Source organism: Rhinoraja longicauda, chromosome 11 (assembly GCF_053455715.1).
Source record: "Rhinoraja longicauda isolate Sanriku21f chromosome 11, sRhiLon1.1, whole genome shotgun sequence".
Lineage (NCBI taxonomy): Eukaryota > Metazoa > Chordata > Chondrichthyes > Rajiformes > Arhynchobatidae > Rhinoraja > Rhinoraja longicauda.
Genome location: NC_135963.1, coordinates 5,488,193 through 5,513,844, shown reverse-complemented (window position 1 = coordinate 5,513,844; position 25,652 = coordinate 5,488,193). Strand labels below are relative to the sequence as shown.

Genomic DNA, 25,652 nt, shown 5'->3' with positions numbered 1-25,652 from the left:
TGACCGCGTGGGTTTTCCCTGGGTGCTCCGGTTTCTACCCACATCCAAAAGACGTGCAGGTTTGTAGGTTAATTGGCCTCTGTGAATTGTCCCCAGTGTGTGTTGGATAGAACTAGTGTGTGGGGTGATCGCAGGTCGGCACAGACTCTGTGGGCCGAATGGGCCTGAAATGAGAAGAAACTTTTTCACCCAGAGAGTTGTGAATTTGTGGAATTCCCTGTCACAGAGGGCAGCGGAGGCCAATTCACTGGATGAATTTAAAAGAGAGTTAGATGGAGCTCTAGGGGCTAGTGGAATCAAGGGATATCATATATATACAGCCGGAAACAGGCCTTTTCGGCCCTCCAAGTCCGTGCCGCCCAGTGATCCCCGCACATTAACACTATCCTACACCCACTAGGGACAATTTTCACATTTACCCAGCCAATTAACCTACATACCTGTACGTCTTTGGAGTGTGGGAGGAAACCGAAGATCTCGGAGAAAACCCACGCAGGTCACGGGGAGAACGTACAAACTCCTTACAGTGCAGCACCCGTAGTCAGGATCGAACCTGAGTCTCCGGCGCTGCATTCGCTGTAAAGCAGCAACTCTACCGCTGCGCTACCGTGCAGGCACGGGTTACTGATTGTGGATGATCAGCCATGATCAGAATGAATGGAGGTGTGGGTCGAAGGGCCAAATGGCCTCCTCCTGCACCTATTTTCTATGCTTCTATGTTTCTATGAATCCACGCTGTATCTCTTAAACTAAACTTCATTTCTAGTGTGTTTCTCATCTCTGAGCGCCCTCTGCAGGCATGAGATATTTTTGAAGTGCAGTTGCTTTTGTGATGTAGGACATGTAACAGTCAATGGGTCTATAGAAAGCCCGTGTAAATGACCAAGCAGCTGCCCCTGTGATGTTGGTGGAGGGATCAATGTTGGATAGAATAGGACAGTGAAGTGAATTCACGGCTTCTTCTTCAAAATGTCGGGGTGGGAATTTATTACAATCACGAGAAATCATCGGGTTCCCAGCGTGATATTTAGTTTTAGTTTGGTTTAGTTTAGAGATACCGCGCGGAAACAGGCCCTTCGGCCCACCGAGTCCATGCCGACCTGCGATCCCCGCACACTAACACTATCCCACACACACTCGGGACAATTTACAGTTTTTTACTGAAGCCAATTAACTTACAAACCTGTACGTCTTTGGAGTGTGGGATGAAACCCGAGATCCCCTGGTGAAAACCCACGCAGGTCACGTACAAACTCCGTACAGACAGCACCCGTGGGCAGGATCGAACCCGGGACTCTGGCGCTGTGAGGAAACAACTCTACCGCCGCGCCACCATCTCCCCAGAAATGCTGCACCTTGAAATGAGGTGGTTGTCCTGTCTTTCCCGCTCCCCGGTGGCTGTCAAGTTCCCACCACCAGGAGATGTGGTGAAAGCACCTTAGATGTGGACAAAACCAGCTCAGCCTGGGAAGAAAGCGAGCTCTACGTATCGGCCACAGGCCCTGTGTCAGGTAGGGTTGCCAACTATCTCACTCCCAAATAAGGGACAAGGTGACGTCACCACCATGCGCCCCACATGACGTCACCCAGCCAGCGGCCATGTGCTCCCGCTCCACCAATGGTGGGCTCCCTGGCCGGGAAGCGGGTTGCTACGCAACCTCCGTTAGGCGGCGCCCGGGCCTCCGGACCTACACTTTCTGGACCTACGTTGTCCGGACCTACGCTGTCCGGGCATACGCTGTCCGGGCATACGCTGTCCGGGCCTACGCTGTCTGGGCCACGCCAACGCTTCCATTTCCTCAGCAGACTTATGGCGGCACGGTGGCGCAGTGGTAGAGTTGCTGCCTCACAGCGCCAGAGACCCGGGTCCGATCCTGACTACGGGTGCTATCTGTACGGAGTTTGTACGTTCTCCCCGTGACCTGCGCGGGTTTCCTCCCACACTCCAAAGACGTGCAGGTTTGTAGGTTAATTGGCTTTGGTACAATTGTAAATTGTCCCTCGTGGGTGTGTGGGAGAGTGCCGGGGTGTGTGGGAGAGTGCCGGGGTGTGTGGGAGAGTGCCGGGGTGTGTGGGAGAGTGCCGGGGTGTGTGGGAGAGTGCCGGGGTGTGTGGGAGAGTGCCGGGGTGTGTGGGAGAGTGCCGGGGTGTGTGGGAGAGTGCCGGGGAGATCCCTGGCCCGTGTGGACTCAGTGGGCCGAAGGGGCAGTTTCCACGCTGTGTCTCTAAAGTTTAAAGATTGTGAAGCCTCTGTCTCCACATGCCTTTGTCTGGTGGGGAAGGGACGTTGGTTGCCACTGTTGAAACAGTTATGACGCAGTTTCCAGTCTGGAGCAAGCCCGTCATCGGTTAGCAGTCCCACAATCTTCAGTGTTGTGTTGCAAAGGAATCTGAATTGCCCTTTGGATGGGAGCTCATCTTGACCATGTCAATGCCACACATTCCTAAGTGCCCGACATCTGTCGGATATGAGAGAGAGAGAGAGAGGGAGAGAGGGAGGGAGAGGGGGAGAGCGAGGGAGAGGGGGAGAGCGAGGGAGGGGGGAGAGAGGGGGGGGGGGAGAGCGGGGGTAGACAGGGGGGAGAGGGGAGGGGGGGGAGAGAGGGGGGATGAGAGATGGTGGTGGAGAGGGGTGGTGGAGAGGGGAGGGAGGGGTGGAAGGGGGGAGAGGGAGGGGGAGAGGGAGGAGGGGGAAGAGGAGGGGGGAGAGGAGGGGGAGAGGGGAGGAGGGGTGGAGAGGGGGGGTGGAGAGGGGGGTGGGGAAGTGGGGGGGAGGGGGAGAGGGGGAGGGGGAGGAGAGGGTGGGGGGAGAGAGAGAGAGATGATACAGCGCAGTGGAAATAGAACTACAGGACTCCGAGAGCAGATGCAAAGGCCAAAGGATACCCTGTGCGTAAGGGAGAGGGAGAGGGCTGGTTGGGTTGCTCCTAGGCCTGGCCAAGCTGGCCATCCGCGAGTCACGGCGCCAGGCGGTAGAGGGCTCTGCCCGAGCTGTCTGCCTGCCCCTTTCCCGTGTGGCACTAGAGAGGGACTTAGTGCTGTCTGGGGGTGGATGTAACCTCAATAAGGAGGGGGAAATAGTCATTCAATATTCAGTATTTAAGAATATTTGCTTTATTGTTGTATTATGGTGGTGAGTTTGTTTGTATCTTTGTACTGTACATATCAAAAAAAAGGCCTTAGGCCCAACATCAGGATGCTGCTGCCTGACCCGTTGAGTTACTCCAGCATTTTGCGTCTATCTTGAGCATGGAGCTATCGACACTATTATGGACACAAAATTTGAGGGGGGATCTTATTGAAACATAAAATTCTTAAGGGGTTGGAGAGGCTAGATGCGGGAAGGTTGTTCCCGATGTTGGGGAAGTCCAGAGCCAGGGGTCACAGCTTAAGGATAAGGGGGAAGTCTTTTAGGACCGAGATGAGAAAACATTTTTTCACACAGAGAGTGGTGAGTCTGTGGAATTCTCTGCCACAGAAGGTAGTTGAGGCCAGTTCATTGGCTATATTTAAGAGGGAGTTAGATGTGGCCCTTGTGGCTAAAGGGATCAGGGGGTATGGAGAGAAGGCAGGTACAGGATACTGAGCTGAATGATCAGCCATGATCATATTGAATGGCGGTGCAGGCTCGAAGGGCCGAATGGCCTACTCCTGCACCTATTTTCTATGTTTCTATGTTTCTAAAATGCAGGAGTAACTCAACGGGTCAGGCAGCATCTCTGGAGAAAAGGATTTGGGTCGTGACCTGTCTTCAGACTAGGGTTGCCAACTGTCCCGTATTAGCCGGGACATCCCGTATATTGGGCTAAATTGGTTTGTCTCGTACGGGACCGCCCTTGTCCCGTATTAGACCCGGGGGGCGCTGTAGGCCAGGACTCTGTAGGCCCGGACACTGTATGCCCGGGGGCTGCTGTGAGCCCGGACAGTGGTGGCTAACGGAGTGTGTTCGGGGAGTGGGGCCGAGTGTGTTCGCCATACTGAGGTTGCCTAGCAACCTGCCTCCCGGCCCAGGCGGGTTTTTTTAACCAAAAATAATTTTTAATCAACTATTTACAAAAATGATATGTACACTACGAAAATACAAACAAACCCGCCATTGGTGGAGCGGGAGCACGTGGCCGCTGGCTGGGTGAGGTCACGTGGGGCGCAGGACAGGCGTTAACATCACCTTTTGTCCCTTATTTGGGAGTTAGAAAGTTGGCAACCCTATTTCAGACTGAGACTCAGGGGAGAGGGGAGCTAGAGGTGTGAGCGGGGGTGCAGAGAATAAAAGAATGAAAGGTATGTAAAGAAAAAATCAAGGCCATCAAGAATGATTTGCTTTGCTTTACTTTAGATTTAGAGATACAGTGGGGAAGCAGGCCCTTCGGCCCAACGAGTCCGTGCCGACCAGCGATCACTCTGTACACTAGCACTATTCTACGGACTATTTACAATTTTTACCGAAGCCCTTTTACTTACAAACCTGTACACCTTTGGAGTGTGGGAGGAAACCGGAGCACCCGGAGAAAACCCACGCAGGTCACGGAGAGAACAATAGACAATAGACAACAGGTGCAGTACAAACTCGGTAGAGACAGCACCAGTAGACGGGATCGAACCAGGGTCTCTGGCGCTGTGAGGCAGCAACTCTACCGCTGCGCCACCGTGCCGCTACCTCCAAAGAATCATTCTTAATTCTTTTCACCTTTGGTTTATACTTGTGACCTCGAGTCCCGGACTCCTCCATCAAAGGGAATAACCTCCCACTAACCACTCTGTCCAGATCTTCCATTATTTTATACATTTCTATCAAATCTCCCCTCAACCTTCTCTCCAAAGAAAATGACCTGGCCTCTGATCCAACCTTGGAACTACAATCTGTGGGGGCCAAGTCATTAGGTATTTTAACAGTGAAGAAAACATAGCAACATAGAAAATAGATGCAGGAGGAGGCCATTTGGCCCTTCGAGCCAGCACCACCACTCATTGTGATCATGGCTCATCCTCCACAATCAGTAACCCGTGCCTGCCTTCTCCCCATCTCCCTTGATTCCACTAGTCCCTAGAGATTCAAGAGAGAGCTAGAGCTCTTAGGGATAGCGGAGTCAGGGGGTATGGGGAGAAGGCAGGAACGGGGTACTAATTGAGAATGATCAGCCATGATCACATTGAATGGCGGTACTGGCTCGAAGGGCTGAATGGCCTACTCCTGCACCTATTGTCTATTGTCTATCTATCTAACTCGCTTTTAAATTCATCCAGTGAATTGGCCTCCACTGCCCTCTGTGGCAGAGAATTCCACAAATTCACAACTCTCTGGGAGAAAAAGTTTTTTCTCACCTCAGTTTTAAATGGCCTCCCCTTTATTCTTAGACTGTGCCCCCTGGTTCTGGACTCGCCCAACATTGGGAACATTTTTCCTGCATCTAGCTTGTCCAGTCCTTTTATAATTTTATACGTCTCTATAAGATCCCCTCTCATCCTTCTACACTCCAGTGAATACAAGCCCAGTCTTTCCAACCTTTCCTCGTATGACAGTCCCGCCATCCCGGGGATTAACCCCGTGAACCTACGCTGAGAGTGATAGGTTCTTGAGTAGTAAGAACATCGAATGTTACAGGAAGAGGGAGAGATATGTAGATCAGCCATGATTGAATGGCTGAGTAGACTTGATGGGCCGAATGGCCTAATTCTGCTCCGAGAACTTCTGAACTTTACATGTATGGAATAGAATGGTGTCTTGAACAAGCTGTCAGTGGAGATAGTTGAGGCGGGTAATATCGCAACGTTTAAGAAACATTTAGACAGGTATACGGAACGAACTGCCAGACGAGGTATTTGAGGCAGGGACCATCGCGACATTTAAGAAGCAGTCGGGCAGTTACATGGATAGGACAATGAAACTCAACAGGAGGACAGTGAAACTAGTACGACGACTTGGGTGGGTGTCGGAACGGAGAGAGAGAGGGGATGCAAGGGTTACTTGAAGTTAAAGAAATCAATATTCACACCTCTGGGTTGTAAGCTGCCCAAGCAAAATATGAGGTGCTGTTCCTCCAATTTGCGTGTGGCCTCACTCTGACAGTGGAGGAGGCCCAGGACAGACAGGTCAGTGTGGGAGTGGGAGGGGGAGTTGAAGTGTTTGGCAACCGGGACATGTTGGTCGGTGACGGCAAGTTGGGCCGATGGGCCTGTTTCCACACTGTATGACTCTGTGACACCATGCTGCCTGACCCACTGAGTTCCTCCAGCACCTTGTGTTATGTTTGAGTAACCTAACCAGTCTGATTCGCTGTCCCATGGATAAGTCCATGTTGATCAAGTTGGACAAAATATGTAGAAAGGAACTGCAGGTGCTGGTTTACACATAAGATCGACACAAAATGCTGGAGTAACTCAGCGGGACAGGCAGCATCTCTGGATGGAAGGTATGGGTGACGTTTTGAGTTGGGACCCTTGCTTTCCCTCTCTCTCCATCCCTCCCCATCCTAGTTCTCCGACCAGTCTGTGTCCCCCTGATTACATTTTATCTTTGCGTGCCTCATCGTCAACTTCCCCTGGCAAACAATGATCTATTCTACATTTTCCTTGACCTTCTTCCCCTTTGATCTCTCCTTTTCACGCCTTGCCCTTCCGTATCTCTGTGTCTCCCACTCCCCCTCAGTCTGAAGAAGGGTCTCGACCCGAAACGTCTCCCATTCCTTCTCCCCAGAGATGCTGCCTGACCTGCTGTGAGTAACTCCAGCATTTTGTGTCCGTCTTTGATCAAGTTGGACACGTGAGCTAGGACAAAGAGTGACCAGTAGTTCACAAGTTGTACCAGAGCAGAATTAGGCTATTCGGCCCATCAAGTCTACTCCACCATTCAATCATGGCTGATCTCCGCCTCCTAACTCCATTCTCCTGCCTTCTCCCCATAACCCCTGACACCCGTTGTGATCAAGAATCTGTCTATCTCTGCCTTAAAAATATCCATTGACTTGGACTCCACAGACATCTGTGGCAATGAGTTCCTCAGATTAACCACAGTATTTTGGTTTAGTTTAGAGATACAGTGAGGCTCTTCGGCCCACCGAGTCCACACCGACCAGCGATCCCCGCATATTAACACTCTCCTACACACACTAAGGACAATTTTTTTAACATTTACCAAGCCAATTAACGTACTAAAACTGCACGTCTTTGGAGTGTGGGAGGAAACCGAAGATTTCGGAGAAAACCCACGCGGGTCACGGGGGAGAACGTACAAACTCCGTACAGACAGCGCCCGTAGTCGGGATGGAACCCGGGTCTCCGGCGCTGCATTCGCCGTAAGGCAGCAACTCTACCGCTGCGCCACCGTGACCGCCCTCGTTAAGAGTAACGTTTGGTTTCTCTGCAGGTGTGTGAAGCAAGGGAGATTCCACTTGTACCTGAGCCAAGCCTGAAGCAAACATGACTGATGTGGCACAAAAGGCCGAGGTGAGTGTATCCGCTACTAATCATTGCACATGGTGTCTTCAGCGAGATAGAATTTCACACGTTCATCGGTCCTAGGAGCAGGAGTACGCCATTCAGCCTGTTGCGTCTTCTGGATATCACAGGGAAGGTTCCCCTGCCGGTTTCTCTCCCTCCCCCTCCCTCGTATCACTCAAGGTTTATCAGTAATTCATGATGTCTCAACATCCTGCCAACGCACATACAAGGTCAAGTCCCAGCACAATCAGAAGGTCATAAGGCCGTAAGTGATAGGGGTGGAACCAGGCCATTCAGCCCATCAAGTCTCCTCCGCCATTCAATCATGGCCGATCTGGGCGGCACGGTAGCGCAGCAGTAGAGTTGCTGCCTTACACCGAATGCAGCGCCGGAGACTCGGGTTCGATCCTGACTACGGGCGCCGTCTGTACAGAGTTTGCACGTTCACCCCGTGACCTGCGTGGGTTTTCTCCGAGATCTTCGGTTTCCTCCCACACTCCAAAGACGTGCAGGTTTGTAGGTTAATTGACTGGGTAAATGTAAAAATTGTCCCTAGTGGGTGTAGGATAGTGTTAATGTGCGGGGATCGCTCGGCGGCGCGGACTCGGTGGGCCGATGGGCCTGTTTCTGCGCTGTATCTCTAAATCTAAATCTGTCTTCCCCTCCTAACCCCAGTCTCCTGCCTTCTCCCCTGACATTTATACTGATCAAGAATCTATGTATCTCCGCCTCAAAAACGTCAATTGACATCCTCCTCATATCTGCCTCCACTGCCACCACGGGCAGCGCGTCCCAGACACCCCCACCCTCTCAGTGTAAACAGAAACGCGCCGCACATCTCCAGTACAACCGCCCCTCTCACCTTAAATCTGCCGTTTGTCTCCAGAGATGCTGCCTGACCCGCTGAGTTACTCCAGCACATTCTGTCTATCTTTGGTATAAACCAGCTTCTGCATCTCTTTGTTTCTCCAGAGGTTTTATACGGTTATGAGAGGCACGGATAGGGTGGACAGGATGGAATCCTTTTCCAAGGGTGGCAAATGCCAACTGTGAGAGGGCATACATAGCTTTAAGGTGAGAGGGGCACAATAGACAATAGACAATAGGTGCAGGAGGAGGCCATTCGGCCCTTCGAGCCAGCACCGCCATTCAATGTGATCATGGCTGATCATTCTCAATACGGGCGATCACGGTGGCGCAGCGGTAGAGTTGCTGCCTTACAGCGAATGCAGCGCCGGAGACTCGGGTTCGATCCTGACCACGGGCGCCGTCTGTACGGAGTTTGTACGTTCTCCCCGTGACCTGCGTGGGTTTTCTCCGAGATCTTCGGTTTCCTCCCACACTCCAAAGACGTACAGGTTTGTAGGTTAATTGACTGGGTAAATGTAAAAATTGTCCCTAGTGTGTGTAGGATAGTGTTAGTGTGCGGGGATCGCTGGGCGGCGCGGACTCGGTGGGCCGATGGGCCTGTTTCCGCGCTGTATCTCTAAATCTAAAAAAAAAATCTAACGTACCCCGTTCCTGCCTTTTCCCCATACCCCCTGACTCCGCTATCCTTAAGAGCTCTATCCAGCTCTCTCTTGGATGCATTCAGAGAATTGGATTGCTCCACTGCCTTCTGAGGCAGAGAATTCCACAGATTTACAACTCTCTGACTGAAAAAGTTTTTCCTCATCTCCGTTCTTAATGGCCTACCCCTTATTCTTAAACTGTGGCCCCTGGTTCTGGACTCCCCCAACATTGGGAACATGTTTCCTGCCTCTAACGTGTCCAACCCCTTAATAATCTTATATGTTTCGATAAGATCCCCTCTCATCCGCGCTGTATCTCTAAACTAAACTAAACTAAACTAAACATGTTCACAAGTTATAGGAGGAGAATTAGGCCATTCGGCCCATCGAGTCCACTCCGCCATTTAATCATGGCTGATCTATCTCTGCCTCCTAATCCAATTTTCCTGCCTTCTCCCCATAACCCTCGACACCCGTTCTAATCAAGAATTGTCTATCACTGCTGTAAAAATATCCACTGACTTGGCCTCCACAGCCCTCTGTGGCAATGAGTTCCACGGATTATCTACCCTCTGACTAAATAAGTTCCTCCTCACCTCCTTTCTAAAATAGCTCCCTTCATTCCTAAGGCAATGACTTCATGTACAGCAGGGACATTGGGGGCCGAAGGGCCTGTTCATGTGCTGTACTGTTCTATGTTAATAAATCCGTTCACTCTCCATTTGAACTTTCACTGCACTTCCTCTCTCCAAAGTACATCCTTACTTGGTTAGGAGACCAAATCTGTACACTGTACTCTGGATGTGATCTCATCAGACCTCTATGTAACACCAGACTGTTATCTTATCTCACATACTCAAGGCCAATATAATACTTGCCTTCCGAACACAGACTTGGACAAAAGCATGCAGTAGGTAGACAGGAAATGATTCAAAATCAACTCCAAGGACGTTCAATTGGCATATGTACTGCAAACGGAACAACAACATTCTTACTTGCAGCAGCATAACAGATCACAAGTTAGTGAGGCATAGGAGCAGAATTAGGCCATTCGGCCCATCGAGTCCACTCCGCCATTCAATCATAGCTGACCTATCTCTCCCTCTCAACCCCTTGCCTTCTCCCCGTAACCTCCGACACCCGTATTAATCAAGAATCGGTCAATCTCTGTACAGTTTAAGAATAAGGGGTAGGCCATTTAGAACGGAGATGAGGAAAAACTTTTTCAGTCAGAGAGTTGTGAATCTGTGGAATTCACTGCCTCAGAAGGCAGTGGAGGCCAAGTCTCTGAATACATTCAAGAGAGAGTTAGATAGAGCTCTTAAGGATAGCGGAGTCAGGGGGTATGGGGAGAAGGCAGGAACGGGGTACTGATTGTGAATGATCAGCCATGATCACATTGAATGGCGGTGCTGGCTCGAAGGGCCGAATGACCTACTCCTGCACCTATTGTCTATTGTCTATTGTCTAAAAGTCTGTAAGCACAGAACTCAAGTCAAGAGTGTTTTATTGTCATATGTCCCAGATGGAACAATTAAATTCTTAATTGCAGCAGCACAACAGAATATGTAAACATAGTGCACTGTGAACAATAATAATAGATGTGGAGAAAAAGTTCAGTGTGTGTGTATATATACATATACTCATATACACATATATACAATATACACACTAACACACACACACACATACACACGTATATATATATATATATATATATATATATATATATATATACAGACACATATACATACACACACAGGCTCACATACGTACACATAAATAACAAACAAACAATAATAATGCAATTATAACAACGATAGTCTATGTCCTGTAGTTCAGAGCTTATTTGAGGTGCGGTGTTTAATAGCCCGATGGCTGTAGGGAAGAACGTGTTCCTGCCCAGCCATGATCACATTGAATGGCGGTGCTGGCTCGAAAGGCCGAATGGCTTCCTCCTGCACCTATTGTCTATTGTCTATTGTCTACTGATCCTGGACGTTAGAGTTTTCAGGCTCCTGTACCTTCTTCCCGATGGCAGGGGTGAAATGAGTGTGTGGCCAGGGTGGTGTGAGTCTCTGATGATATAAATAATGAATGAATGAATGAATGAAAGAAAAAGTTTATTGGCCAAGTATGTGCACATACAAGGAATGTGCCTTGGTGCTCCGCTCACAAATGACAACACAAACATACAGTTAACAATTAAGAATAAAGCAGAAACACATCAAAACAATAAGGATACAACATTACGGTCTAAACATGTGGGTGAAAATAAACCAGAGCAAAAAAGGGACTACAGGCTTTGGTTATTGACAGAATTTGGTTATTAAATAACATAGATAACTGGTAAACGTATAGATAACATAATAAAGTTTGTGGAATTCTCTGCCACAGAAGGCAGTAGAAGCCAATTCAGTGGATGAATTTAAAAGAGAATTGGATAGAGCTCTGGGGGCTAGTGGAATCAAGGGGTATGGGGAGAAGGCAGGCACGGGTTACTGATTGTGGATGATCAGCCATGATCACAAATGAATGGCGGTGGTGGCTCGAAGGGCCAAATGGTCTCCTCCTGCACCTATTTTCTATGTTTCTAAACCCCCCAAAAAAAATTAGAAACTCAAATTAATGCACAAAAGTCCTTAGTGGAAATCAGGGTAATTTTGGGGTGCAAATAATAGATCAGAACCTGTTGAGATGCTTTCCCTCCAATATTCTTTAGATTATGCTGTGATTTATTAATAGTGTATGAGCTTTGCATGTTGAAATTCACGATCCTCTGTGTTGGATGTGAAGCTACTTTCTCATCCAACATTGCCCCCTAATTGCAAGTTGCAACTATTGTGAAGGTCTTAAGGTCAGGGGATTGATAAATCTTCATACATTCTATTTTAAAGAGGCATCAACAATAACTCCATCTACACTTCATGCTATCTTGGAAAAGCATTAAAAAAAAATCTGGGCCCACTTTAGAGTCATAGAGACATAGAATGATACAGTGTGAAAACAGGCCCTTCGGCCCAACTTGCCCATGCCGACCAACATGTCCCAGCTACACTCGTCCCACCTGCCCGTGTTTGGCCCATATCCCTCCAAACTTGTCCTATCCATGTACCTGTCTAAATGTGTCTTAAACGTTGGGATTATCCCTGCTTCAACTACCTCCTCTGGCAGCTTGTTCCATACACCCACCACTCTTTGTGTGAAAAAGTTACCCTTCAGATTCCTATTAAATCTTTCCCTCTTCACCTTAAACCCATGTCCTCTGGTCCCCGATTCACCTACTCTGGGCAAGAGACCGTGAGGTAAATAGTCTCCATCCGTGCAGAAAATTGCTGCAGTTCTAAATGCCCCAACTACAATCCATTTATTCACCGTAATATTACCCTTCGGATTGTGGCAATTGTTGAGAAATGTAACTGAAGTTTATTCATACTCAAGACTGAACTTCACGTGACTTCAGTCCGACAGCAACTTGTTTTGCCTTGTTATCAGCCTCTCCTGTGGTCCCGTGAACTATTCTCCGAGTTTGTGCCTTTTAGTTTAGTTTAGTTTAGAAATACAGCATCGAAACAGGCCCTTAGGCCCGTCTATTAGTGCTATTCGTGCTACCCACGCAGATCATATAAGCCATACATAAACCAAACGGTGGCGCAGCGGTAGAGTTGCTGCCTTGCAGCGCCAGAGACCCGGGTTCGATCCTGACTACAGGTGCTGTCTCCACAGACCCTTGGACCACGTGGGTTTTCTCCAGGTACTCCGGTTTCCTCCCACACTCCAAAGACATACAGATTTTTAGGTTAATCGGCTTCAGTACAATTGTAAAATGTCCCTGGTGTGTGTAGGATAGTGTCTGTGTACTGGGATCGCTGGTCAGCACAGACTCGATGGGCCGACAGGCCTGTTTCCCCTCTGTATCTCTAAACTAAACTACACTAAATATAATCAGTTCAAACTCAAGTGCACCGGATAGAGCAAAGGGGAACATACAGAGTGCAGAATATTTTGTGGGACAGTCTAGAGCCAATGGTCATTATTCAAAATTAAGTGGTTGTCCATTTAATGCAGTGATGTGGAACAATTAGTTTCTCTCCAAAGGCGAAGAGCCTTTAAAACTCCTCTTTAATGGCAGAGAAGATTAATAATTTAGAGGCAGAGGTAGATGGATTCTTAGAGTCGCGTTGTATGATTTATACACCTCTTAAAGATGGCCGCTCAATTGAGAAAGATACTATGCTTTTAAGTGTTTAAGGGCGGTCACGGTGGCGCAGCGGTAGAGTTGCTGCCTTACAGCGCTTGCAGCACCGGAGACCCGGGTTCAATCCCGACTACGGGTGCTGTCTGTACGGAGTTTGTACGTTCTCCCCGTGACCTGCGTGGGTTTTCTCCGAGATCTTCGGTTTCCTCCCACACTCCAAAGACGTGCGGGTTTGTAGGTGAATTTGTTTGGTGTGAATGTAATTCCATGCAAGCCAGTGTAAAATAAATCTGCGACTGATTTTATGAATGCATGTGATGCATACAGGGAGAACAGTCAATCTCTAGTGAATCACCCACAGCTCTGGGCGTGCTTGTTCCAAAAAACATTAATCCGGACTCCCTCCACCTCCCGCAAGTGCATTTGAACACACAATTAATGCTTCATTAGTTGCCCAGCCCACAAATTTCCAACCTCAAGTCAATAATCTAGCTGAGCCTATCAATGTTTACCAAGGGCCCCAGTCCTGATGCTGAGGAATTCTGAGACAATTGCTAATGTTGTCACTGGGTTTTATAGAATCATAGAAATGTACAGCACAGAAGCGGCCCCTGGCAGCCCACCTTGTCCGTGGCCACTGTTGCCTCCTTACGCTAGTCCCCTTTGCCCAAATTCTTCACCTCCTTTCCTATTCAATCACCTATCCAAATGCTTTCAGTCTGTTCGTTATTAGTTCAGTCTGAAGAAGGGTCTCGACCCGAAACGTCACCCGTTCCTTCTCTCCAGAGATGCTGCCTGTCCCGCTGAGTTACTCCAGCATTTTGTGCCTACCTTCGATTTAAACCAGCATCTGCAGTTCTTTCCTACACCTATCCAAATGTTTAGTTCAGTTTAGAGATACAGAGCGGAAACAGGCCATTCGGTCCACTGAGTCCGCGCCGACCAGCGATCCTCGAACGCTAACACAATCCCACACACACCAGGGACAACTTACAATTATACCAAGCCAATTAACCTACATTCCTACACGTCCTTGGAGTGTGGGAGGAAACCGGAGCACCCGGAGAAAACCCACACAGGTCACGGGGAGAACAATAGACAACAGGTGCAGGAGGAGGCCATTCGGCCCTTCGAGCCAGCACCGCCATTCAATGTGATCATGGCTGATCATTCTTAATCAGTACCCCGTTTCTGCCTTCTCCCCATACCCCCCTGACTCCGCTATCCTTAAGAGCTCTATCTAGCTCTCTCTTGAATGCATTCAGAGAATTGGCCTCCACTGCCTTCTGAGGCAGAGAATTCCACAGATTCACAACTCTCTGACTGAAAACGTTTTTCCTCATCTCAGTTCTAAATGGCCCACCTCTTATTCTTAAACTGTGGCCCCTTGCTCTGGACTCCCCCAACATTGGGAACATGTTTCCTGCCTCTAACGTGTCCAACCCCTTAATAATCTTATACGTTTCGATAAGATCTCCTCTCATCCTTCTAAATTCCAGTGTATACAAGCCTAGTCGCTCCAGTCTTGCAACATATGACAGTCCCGCCAATCCGGGAATTAACCTAGTAAACCTACGCTGCACGCTCTCAATAGCAAGAATATCCTTCCTCAAATTTCCTCAAAGTTCCTCAGAAAATGTACAAATTCCGTACAGACAGCACCCGTAGTCAGGATGGAACCTGGATCTCTGGCGCTGTGAGGCAGCAACTCTACCGCTGCGCCACCGTGCCGCCCCAAATTTAGATCTTAGTTCAGATACAGTAACCGTTCAAGAGTGATGCTGTTATTTCTGGACGAAGTGGATGATATTAATAAAACAGAGGTTGATGAGATTGTCGGAGGAGGTGTATTTGTGATTGGAGGATTATAGTTATCAGTAACTAAAGATTCATTCGGTCTGTATATTAATCAAAATGTTATTCAAACCAAGTCAAGTTTATTGTCATATGCACAAGCACAGTGAGGTACAGGATCCATGGTAACTTCCTTGCAACCGCAACACAGATACAGAGACTCAGACAACACGCAGAACATAAATTATACAAGATGGCGAAAAGAAAAAAAAGCTGTACAAACACAAGGCATTATTAATGCATTAGTTCTGCAAAGATGGATGTTGTGACATCATGTATACAAATGTTAGGGACATATACAGGTGGTCTCCACACAACAGTAGAAAAAATCTTAATGATTGCCCAGAGTAGGGGAATCGAGAACCAGAGGACATAGAAACATACAAACGTACAAACATAGAAACATAGAAAATAGGTGCAGGAGGAGGCCATTCGGCCCTTCAAGCCATTGTGATTATGGCTGATCATCCACAATCAGTAACCCGTGCCTGCCTTCTCCCCATATCCCTTGATTCCACTAGTCCCTAGAGCTCTATCTAACTCTCTTTTAAATTCATCCAGTGAATTGGCCTCCACTGCCTTCTGCGGCACAGAATTCCAAATTCACAACTCTCTGGGTGAAAACGTTTCTTCTCACCTCAGTTTTAAATGGCCTCCCCTTTATTCTTAGACTGTGGCCCCTGGTTCTGGGCTCCCCCAATATTGGGAACATTTTTTCTGCATCTAGCTTGTCCAGTCCTTTTATGATTTTATACGTCTCTATAAGATCCCCTCTCATCCTTCTAAACTCCAGTGAATACAAGCCCAGTCTTTCCAATCTTTCCTCGTATGACGGTCCCGCCATCCCGGGGATTAACCCCGTGAACCTAAGATGGGGTATAAGGTGAGGAGGGGAAAAGATTTAATTGGAACCTGAGGGGTAGCGTTTTCACACAAAATGGTGGTGGTTGCATGGAACGAGCTGGTAGTTGAGGCAGGGATATCGCAACGTTTAAGAAACGTTTGCACAGGTACATGGATAGGACAGGTTTAGAGGGAGATGGGCCAAACACAGGCAGGTGGGACTAGTGTAGATGGGTCATGTTGGTCGGAGTGGACAAGTTGGGCTCTTTCCACGCTGTAAGGCTCCGATTCTCATTAGGTAGCCAAAGTGCTAATGCTTCATTCTTTTATCACATCCACTCGTTTTTCTTTGCTTTGATGCCTTCATTCATCTGGTTTCCTTTTTTTTTCCCTCTCTCCCTCTCTCCCGCTCTCTCTTTGTCTGTCTGTCTGTCTCTCCTTAACCCTCATAGAGACTTCTATCTGCATCTAAATCTGTTCATAAATCATATGCGCCAAAGGCGGCCAGGGGTGATGTTAAGACTAAGTTCGAAGCCATGCAGAAAGCTCGGGAGGAGAGGAGCCAGAGAAGAACCGGAGAAGAGAAGAAGAGGAGGAATGAACAGTATAAGAAGGAGAAAGAATGGACAAAGATAAAACAGGAGGTCACTGGGCCTTTACGTCATATTTGCTTCCTGCTGCCTTTATCCCAATGAACTGACCCAACTCTTGGCTTTAACACGGAGCCTGTCTATTCTCCTCTTTTAACACAAGACCTGGTCATCGGTGGCAAAGCTAGCATTAATTAATTGGCCTTGCTTTAGGTTGATGTTCAGTGTTGGCATTGGTTTAGTATTGGACCGGTTAGCACGCAACCTCATATTTCGCTTGGGCAGCTTACAACCCAGCGGTATGAACATTAATTTCTCCTTGGCCAGTTGTCCTGCTGGTGTCACTGCTCATATCCCTTCGTGATCACCTCTTCCACAGCCAACAATGGACCATTGTGGGCTCCACCTTTCCTGGATCATGGGCACCGGCTCTATGCCCTTTCATACTTCCAGTTTCCCTCTCCCCTGATTGACTCTCGGTCTGAAGAAGGGTCTCGCCCCGAAACGTCACCTATTCCTTCTCTCCAGAGCTGCTGCCTGACCCGCTGAGTTACTCCAGCATTTTGTGGCTATCTTACGTGTAAACCAGCATCTGCAGTTCCTTCCTACACAAAAGGCTTTTCATTGTACCTTGGTACACACGACAATAAACTGAACGAAGCTGTTGTCACATGTACCGAGATACAGTGAAATGCTTTGTTTTGCTCGTGATCCTATCAAATTTGATAATACTGCACATAAAGGCCAACTCATGTACAATAGATAGAGCAAAGGGGAAGATACAGAGCACAGGGAAATATAGAATATAATTATCAGCATTGTAGCGCATCAGTTCCATAGACAAAGTCCAATGTCCACGAGCGACTAGGCTTGTATACACTGGAATTTAGAAGGATGAGAGGAGATCTTATCGAAACGTATAAGATTATTAAGGGGTTGGACACGTTAGAGGCAGGAAACATGTTCCCAATGTTGGGGGAGTCCAGAACAAGGGGCCACAGTTTAAGAATAAGGGGTAGGCCATTTAGAACTGAGATGAGGAAAAACTTTTTCAGTCAGAGAGTTGTGAATCTGTGGAATTCTCTGCCTCAGAAGGCAGTGGAGGCCAATTCTCTGAATGCATTCAAGAGAGAGCTGGATAGAGCTCTTAAGGATAGCGGAGTCAGGGGGTATGGGGAGAAGGCAGGAACGGGGTACTGATTGAGAATAATCAGCCATGATCACATTGAATGGCGGTGCTGGCTCGAAGGGCCGAATGGCCTCCTCCTGCACCTATTGTCTATTGTCCACAATGGGGTAGAGGTGAATCGGACAGTACCCTAGCTCATGGAAGGACCGTTCAGAAGCCCGATAACAGGACAATACCCTAGCTCATGGAAGGACCGTTCAGAAGCCCGATAACAGAGGGGAAGAAGGTGTTCCTGAGTCTGGTGGTGCGCGCTTTCAAGCTTCTGTACCTCCTGTGTGGGAAGGAACTGCAGTTGCTGGTTTAAACCGAAGATAGGCGCAAAATGCTGGAGTAACTCAACGGGACAGGCAGCATCTCTGGAGAGAAGGAACGGGTGACTTTTCAGGTCTCGACCCGAAACGTCACCCATTCCTTCTCTCCAGAGATGATGCCTGTCCCGCTGAGTTACTCCAGCATTTTTTGTCTATCTTCTGTACCTTCTTCCAGACGGGAGGAGGGAGAAGAAGGAATGACCGGGGTGGGACAAGTCTTTGATTATGTTGGGACAAGTCTTTGTTTATGTTGGCAAGGTGAGGGTGGGCTGTCTTCTTGAACAGTACAGAAGGTGCTCCCATACAGAAGGTGCCCCTGTTAGGGTAGGGAGTTCCAGGATTTTGGGAATGCCAATCTAATCTCGAGTCAGGATGCTCTGGGACTAGAGGGAACACTTAAGTTTGAGTTATTAGTTTATTGTCACGTGTGCCGAGGGACAGTGAAAGCTTTTGTTGCGTGCTAACCGGTCAGCGGAAAGACAATACATGATTGCAATCGAGCCATTCACAGTGTATAAATACATGACCGAGTGATTAATGTGAATAACGTTTAGTGCAAGGTAAAGCCAGTGAAGTCCAATCAAAGATAGTCCGAGGGTCACCAATGAGGTAGATAATAGCTCAGGACAGCTCTCTAGTTTAAGGCAGTGTCATTGTCACAGGCCTGCTGTGTGTAGGCAGTAACAATGAGATTTCAGTGTACTTGTGGAAGCTTAGTTTAGTTTAGAGATACAGAAACAGGCCCTTCGGCCCATCGAGTCCGCACTGACCAGCGATCACCCCGAACACTAGCATAATCCTACACCCTAGGGACAATTTACAATTGTTTTACCGAAGCCAAATTAACCTTCCACCCCTGTGTGTCTTTGGAGTGTGGGGGGAAACCGGAGTTCCTGGAGAAAACCCCCGCAGGTCCCGGGGAGTTCAGTTTAGTTTATTGTCACGTGTACCGAGGCACAGTGAAAAGCCTTTGGCGATTGCCAGCCAGTTAGCAGAGAGAAAATACATGATTACAATCGAGCCATTTACAGCGTAGAGATACATGATAAGGGAATAACGTTTAGTACAAGATAAAGCCAGCAAAGTCCGATCAAAGGCAGTCCGAGGGTCACCATTGAGGTAGATGGTAGATAGTGGTCGGAGAATATACAAGCTCCATAAAGATAGCTCCCATGGTCAGGATGGAACCTGGGTCTCTGGTGCTGTGAGGCAGTGACTCTACCTCTGTGCCACCGTGCCGGCCCAGTGGGCCGTGACAGGAATCCACCCTGTGCAGTCTGCAGCTACGTTTACCCTCACGGTGGAGTGAGTGTACAAAGAGACAGAGGTTCACCTGCACCTCCTCCAACCTCATCTATTGCATCCGCTGCTCTACATGTCAACTTATTTACATCGGCGAAACCAAGCGCAGGCTCGGCGATCGCTTCGCTGAACACCTGCGCTCGGTCCGCATTGACCAAACTGATCTCCCGGTGGCCGAGCATTTCAACTCCCCCTCCCACTCCCAGTCCCAGACCTTTCTGTCATGGGCCTCCTCCAGTGCCATAGTGAGGCCCACCGGAAATTGGAGGAACAGCACCTCATATTTCGCCTGGGCAGTTTGCAGCCCAGCGGTATGAACATTGACTTCTCCAACTTTAGATAGTTCCTCTGTCCCTCCCTTCCCCTCCCCCTTCCCAGATTTCCCTCTATCTTCCTGTCTCCACCTATATCCTTCCTTTGTCCCGCCCCCCCTGACATCAGTCTGAAGAAGAGTCTCGACCCGAAATGTCACCCATTCCTTCTCTCCCGAGATGCTGCCTGACCTGCTGAGTTACTCCAGCATTTTGTGAATAAAAACCTCGGAGTGTACGGTGATAGTTGGGCTCCAGTTTCCCCACCTCTACTCGTTTAACACTTCCTTATGCCCGACCATTGTGTGTGCGTACAAATACTGCCAACGTTACACCTCGCAATACACATAGTGCTGGGGTTGCTCAGCGGGACGGGCAGCATCCGTGGGGGGGAGTGGACAGGCGGCGTTTCTGGTCGGGGCCCTCCTTCGGTCTGAAGAGGAAATCTCCGGAGAGAATGGACAGGTCGGGACTGAAGAAGGGCCCCCGACCCGAAACGTCACCGATCCATTCCCCCCCCACAGATGCTGCCTGACCCACTGAGTCACTCCAGCATTTTGTGTGTTCCGCTCAGGATTTAAGCCTCCTTGCGTCTCGATGTTTACTTCTCCTAAAACACTGCTAAAATACATACATTGCGGATTCAAGTACCGCCCGCCTTGCCTGATTCGGCTTTTCCTGGTTCCCTGTTCGGTCAATTCCATGGGGCATCTGCAAGATCGCTACATGCTGGAGTAACTCAGCGGGTCAGGCAGCGTCCCTGGAGGAAAGGAATAGGTGACGTTGACGGCTCTCGACTTGAAACGTCACCCCGTTCCTTCTCTCCAGAGATGCTGCCTGACCCGCTGAGTTACCCCAACATTATTTTTTTGTGTCTACCTTCGGTGTAAACCGGCATCTGCAGTTCCTTCCTACACATCTTCAAGGTCACCCTTGCCACAGTGTAAGATCAATGCACCGTCATCATTAACAGCAGCCCCAGACACTGAGCAACGCAGTGTAACGCTGCAAAGAGACTAACTCTCAACATCTTCCCACTCGATTCGTTTCAGTATCGGCAGCTCCTTGCTTCAGATGAGGAAGAGGAAGATAACATCAACGAACTGAAGAAGGCGTATGTCCCCAAGATGACAGGTAACAAAGACTCAGAAGGTCCTAAGTGTTGAAGGATAAGGGTCTGAGTGCCATAGATTGGGAAGTCCACCTGTGGCAGTGTCTGAACGAACCAATGTTGGCCAGCTCAGGATCCACAGAATTGGACTGGAATTAATTCACCCCCAACCCTCAAGGACTACTGAGGAAGAGGAGAAGAAGGGTAGGCCCAGGTCCATCTACCTTGCTATGGTTGGGGTTGAGGCTCTTTAGGCTGTGATGAAGTCATAAGATCATAAGATCATAAGTGATAGGAGTAGAATTAGGCCATTCGGCCCATCAAGTCTACTCCACCATTCAATCATGGCTGACCTATCTCTGCCTCCTAACCCCATTCTCCTGCCTTCTCCCCATAACCCCTGACACCCGCACTGATCAAGAATCTATCTATCTCTGCCTTAAAAATATCCATGGACCTGACCTCCACAGCCTTCTGTGGCAAAGAATTCCATACATTCACCACCCTCTGACTAAAGAAATTCCTCCTCGTCTCCTTCCTAAAAGAACGTCCTTTAATTCCGAGGCAATGATCTGTAGTCCTAGACTCTCCCACTGGTGGAAACATCCTCTCCACATCCACTCTACCCAAGCCTTTCACTATTCTGTATGTTTCAATGAGGTCCCCCCTCATTCTTCTAAACTCTCGAAGGACTCGAATCCTTCCATCAAATGCTAAAAACAAGTCACTGGACGAGTAACGGAATGCCACAGCACAGGAACAGGCACTTTGGCCAACAATGTATGTGCCGAACACGATTAGTTTATTTTTATTTTTAGTCTTTAACTTTATTATTGTCACGTGTACCAAAGTACAGGGAAAAACCTTCTGTTTGGCTGCTACCCAGTCAAAAAAAAGACTAGACGTGATTAGAGACAAGTTGTCCACAACGCACAGATAAAGGACACAACATTTAGTGCAAGATAACGTCCGATTAAAGATAGTTCAAAGGTCTCCAGTGAGGTAGATGGTAGTTCGGAACCGCTCGCTCGTCGGTGAGAGGACGGTTCAGTTGCCAGGTAACGGCCGGGAAGAAACTGTCTCTGAATCTGGAGGTGTACGGTTTCAAACCTCTGTGCCTCTTGCCTGATGGGAGAGGGGAGAAGAGGGAGTGACCGGGGGTGAGACCGGTTCTTGATTTATGCTGCTGGATCTTATCGAAACACATACAATTATTAAGGGGTTGGACACGTTAGAGGCAAGAAACATGTTCCCAATGTTGGGGGAGTCAGGGGCCACAGTTTAAGAATAAGGGGTAGGCCATTTGGAACGGAGATGAGGAAAAGCTTTTTCAGTCAGAGAGTTGCGAATCTGTGGAATTCTCTGCCTCAGAAGGCAGTGGAGGCCAATTCTCTGAATGCATTCAAGAGAGAGCTAGACAGAGCTCTTAAGGATAGCGGAGTCAGGGGGTATGGGGAGGAGGCAGGAACGGGGTACTGATACCATTCTCAGTCTACCCCTCGAGAGAGAAGAGGGAGGAGTTGTTCAGTTTGACAGCCACAGGGAAGAAGGATCTCCTGTGGCGTTCTGTTCTGTGCTGCATCTTGGTGGGACCAGTCCGTTGCTGAAGGTGCTCCTCAGGTTGACCAGTGTGTGTCATTGAGGGGGTGAGCTGTGTTGTCCAGGATGCTCTGCAGTTTGAGGAGCGTCCTCCCCTCCAAGCCCCACCTCCCGTGAATCCAACTCCGCCCCCATGACAGAGCCAGCCTTCCTGATGAGTTTGTTAATCCTATTGGTCTATCTTCAGTATAAAACAGTATCTGCAGTTCCTTGCTATGCATGTTTTGAACTTTACCCCTCTCACCTTTAAAAAAATGTTACAGCCCAACGGTATGAACATTGACTTCTCTAACCTCAAGTAACCCTTGCTTTCCATCCCTCCCCCATCCTAGTTCTCCGACTGGTCTGACTGTCCTCTTGATTAAAAGTTATCTTTGTCACTTTCCCTTTGCTAACAATGATCTATTCTATATTTTCCTTGAACTTCGTCTGCTTTGATCTCTCCTTTTCACACCTTACCCTTCCATATCTCTGTGCCTCCCTCTCCCCTAAGTCGGAACAAGGGTCTCGACCCGAAACGTCACCCATTCCTTCTCTCCAGAGATGCTGCCTGTCCCGCTGAGTTACTCCAGCTTTTTGTGTCTATCTTCGTTGTAAACCAGCATCTGCAGTTCCTTCCTACACATTAAAAAAACCATTGGTCATCTGGTCTTCTGTGCCCATTGAGTCATGAGTCATACAGCACACAAACAGGCCCTTCGGCCCACCAAGTCTGCACTGACTTGCAAACACCCATTTACAACAATCCTACATTAGTCTGAAGAAGGGTCCCGACTCGAAACATCACCCATCCATGTTCTCCAAAGATGCTGCCTGGCCCCGCTGAGTTACTCCAGCAATTTTTTGTCTTTTCTCATTAAAATAAACCAAGAAATAGGGGGTTAGCAACTCTTTGAAGCACTTCCCTCTGGAAGGCGACTCCGGACTGTCAAAGCAGCCACAGCCAGACATAAACACAGCTTTTTTTCCCACGAGTCTGTAACCCAAGTCTGTAGTCTCTCTTTTTTGCTCTGGTTTCGACCGTAATGTTGTATCCTTATTGTTTTGATGTGTTTATGCTTTATTCTTAATTGTTAACTGAATGTTTGTGTTGTCATTTGTGAGCGGAGCACCAAGGCACATTCCTTGTATATGCACATACTTGGCCAATAAACTTATTCATTCATTCATGAGCGTTTGACGGCACTGGGCCTGTACTCGCTGGAGTTTAGAAGGTTGAGGGGGGACCTCATTGAAACTTACCGCAAAAATGAAAGGCATAGATAGAGTGGATGTGGAGAGGATGTTTCCACTGGTGGGAGAGTCTAGGACTAGAGGTCACAGCCTCAGAATTAAGGGGCGCAATGTTAGAAAGGTGAGGAGGAACTTCTTTAGTCAGAGGGTGGTGAATCTGTGGAACTCATTGCCACAGAGAGCTGCGGAGACCAAGTCAGTGGATGTTTTTAAGGCAGAGGCTGACACATTCTTGATTGGAACGGGAGTCGAGGGTTATGGGGAGAAGGCGGGAGAATGGGATGGGGAGGCAGAGATCAGCCACGATTGAACGCCGGAGTGGACCCGATGGGCCGAATGGCCTAATTCTACTCCTACAATACAATACAAACTTTATTGTCATTGTGCAGTGTACAAGTACAGAGACAACGAAATGCAGTTAGCATCTTAACCAGAGTGCATGCGATGGAATAGTAAAACATATAATATATACAGTAATTCAGTAGCGGTAGTGGAAATTCTGGTGAGCGAGATCAGTCACTGATGGGAGGAGTGCCCGAGGGGGGGGGGGGGGGGGGGGGGGTGGGGGGGATGGCAGCAATCACCGAAGCGCAGAGTTAAGTAAGGTAACGACCGCAGGAAAGAAGCTGTTCCTGAACCTGCAGGTCCGGGAACGGAGAGACCTGGAGCGCCTCCCAGATGGGAGGAGGGTAAACAATCTGTGGTTGGGGTGAGAGCTGTCCTTGACGATGCAGTGCGCCCTTCGCAGACATCGCCTACTCTGGATGGAGGGGAGTGAGGAACCGGTGATGCGTTGGGCAGTTTTCACCACCCTCTGCAGTGCTTTCCGGTCGGAGACAGAGCAGTTGCCATAACCATACTTATCATATCATATCATATATATACAGCCGGAAACAGGCCTTTTCGGCCCACCAAGTCCGTGCCGCCCAGCGATCCCCGCACATTAACACTATCCTACACCCACTAGGGGCAATTTTTTTTTTACATTTACCCAGCCAATTAACCTACACACCTGTACGTCTTTGGAGTGTGGGAGGAAACCGAAGATCTCGGAGAAAACCCACGCAGGTCACGGGGAGAACGTACAAACTCCGTACAGTGCAGCGCCCGTAGTCAGGATCGAACCTGAGTCTCCGGCGCTGCATTCGCTGTAAAGCAGCAACTCTACCGCTGCACCACCGTGCAAATGCCCAGATACAGTTGGTAAGGATGCTCTCGATAGTGCAGCGGTAGAAGTTCACCAGAATCTGAGGAGACAGATGGACCTTCTTTAGTCTCCTCGGGAAGAAGAGACGCTGGTGAGCCTTCTTGATCAGTGTTGGGGTATTGTGGGTCCAAGAGAGGTCATCAGAAATGTTGACACCCAACAACCTGAAACTGGGAAACACGCTGCAGTGTAACTTGTGAATAGCTCGCCTTGACAAAGAGTGCCTTCCTCTGCCCACAGGGACTGTTAAGGGAAAGTTTGCGGAGATGGAGAAGGTGAGGCAAGAGGAGGAGAGGAAGCGGATGGAGGAAGAACGGAAAAGAAGGATTCAGCAGGACATCCTGGAGAAGAGGAAGCTCCAGCGTGAGCTTGCGAAGAGAGGTGCAGAGGTACTGAGTCTGACCTCCGCCACTTGATTCCCCTAACCTCTGGGCAAAAGATTCTGCGCACCCACCCCTCACTATTCCCCCCCCCCCCCCCCCCCCCCCCCATGATTTGATGCACCTCTCAGTTCTCCTGAGCTCCAAGCCTGCCCATCCACCACCTGCCCTCAAATCCTGGCAACGTCCTCGGGCGGTCAAGGTGGCGCAGCGGCAGAGTTGCTGCCTTAAAACGAATGGCAGGCAGCACCTGGAGACCCGGGTTCCATCCCGACTGCGGGCGCCGCCTGTACGGAGTTTGTACGCTCTCCCCGTGACCTGCGTGGGTTTATCTCTCCGAGATCTTCGGTTTCCTCCCACGCTCGAAAGACGTGCAGGTTTTTGTTGGTCAATTGGCTCAGGTGAATGTAAAAAATTGGCCCGAGAGTGTGTAGGATAGTGTTAATGTGCGGGGATCGCTGGTCGCCTCAGAAGGCAGTGGAGGCCAGTTCGTTGGATGCTTTCAAGAGAGAGCTGGATAGAGCTCTTAAGGATAGCGGAGTGAGGGGGTATGGGGAGAAGGCAGGAACGGGGTAC

General features: G+C 48.9%; 1 protein-coding gene across 4 annotated transcripts in view; it reads left to right on the top strand.

Moving 5' to 3' along the window:
* Positions 1 to 4,353: 4,353 nt before the first annotated feature.
* nexn (nexilin (F actin binding protein)) overlaps positions 4,354 to 25,652 on the top strand; it is a 46,993-nt gene continuing 25,694 nt past the window's right edge. For 3 of the 4 annotated variants that reach the window (XM_078407889.1, XM_078407887.1, XM_078407886.1), the window contains exons 1-4: positions 4,354 to 4,554; positions 7,364 to 7,443; positions 20,599 to 20,680; positions 24,937 to 25,085. In XM_078407889.1, coding sequence (XP_078264015.1) covers positions 7,417 to 7,443; positions 20,599 to 20,680; positions 24,937 to 25,085 — 258 coding nt within the window. In that variant the 5' untranslated portion in view covers positions 4,354 to 4,554; positions 7,364 to 7,416. Of the gene's footprint in view, positions 4,555 to 7,361; positions 7,444 to 20,598; positions 20,681 to 24,936; positions 25,086 to 25,652 lie in introns of those variants that run through there. The other variant, XM_078407888.1, reaches the window with a different exon arrangement.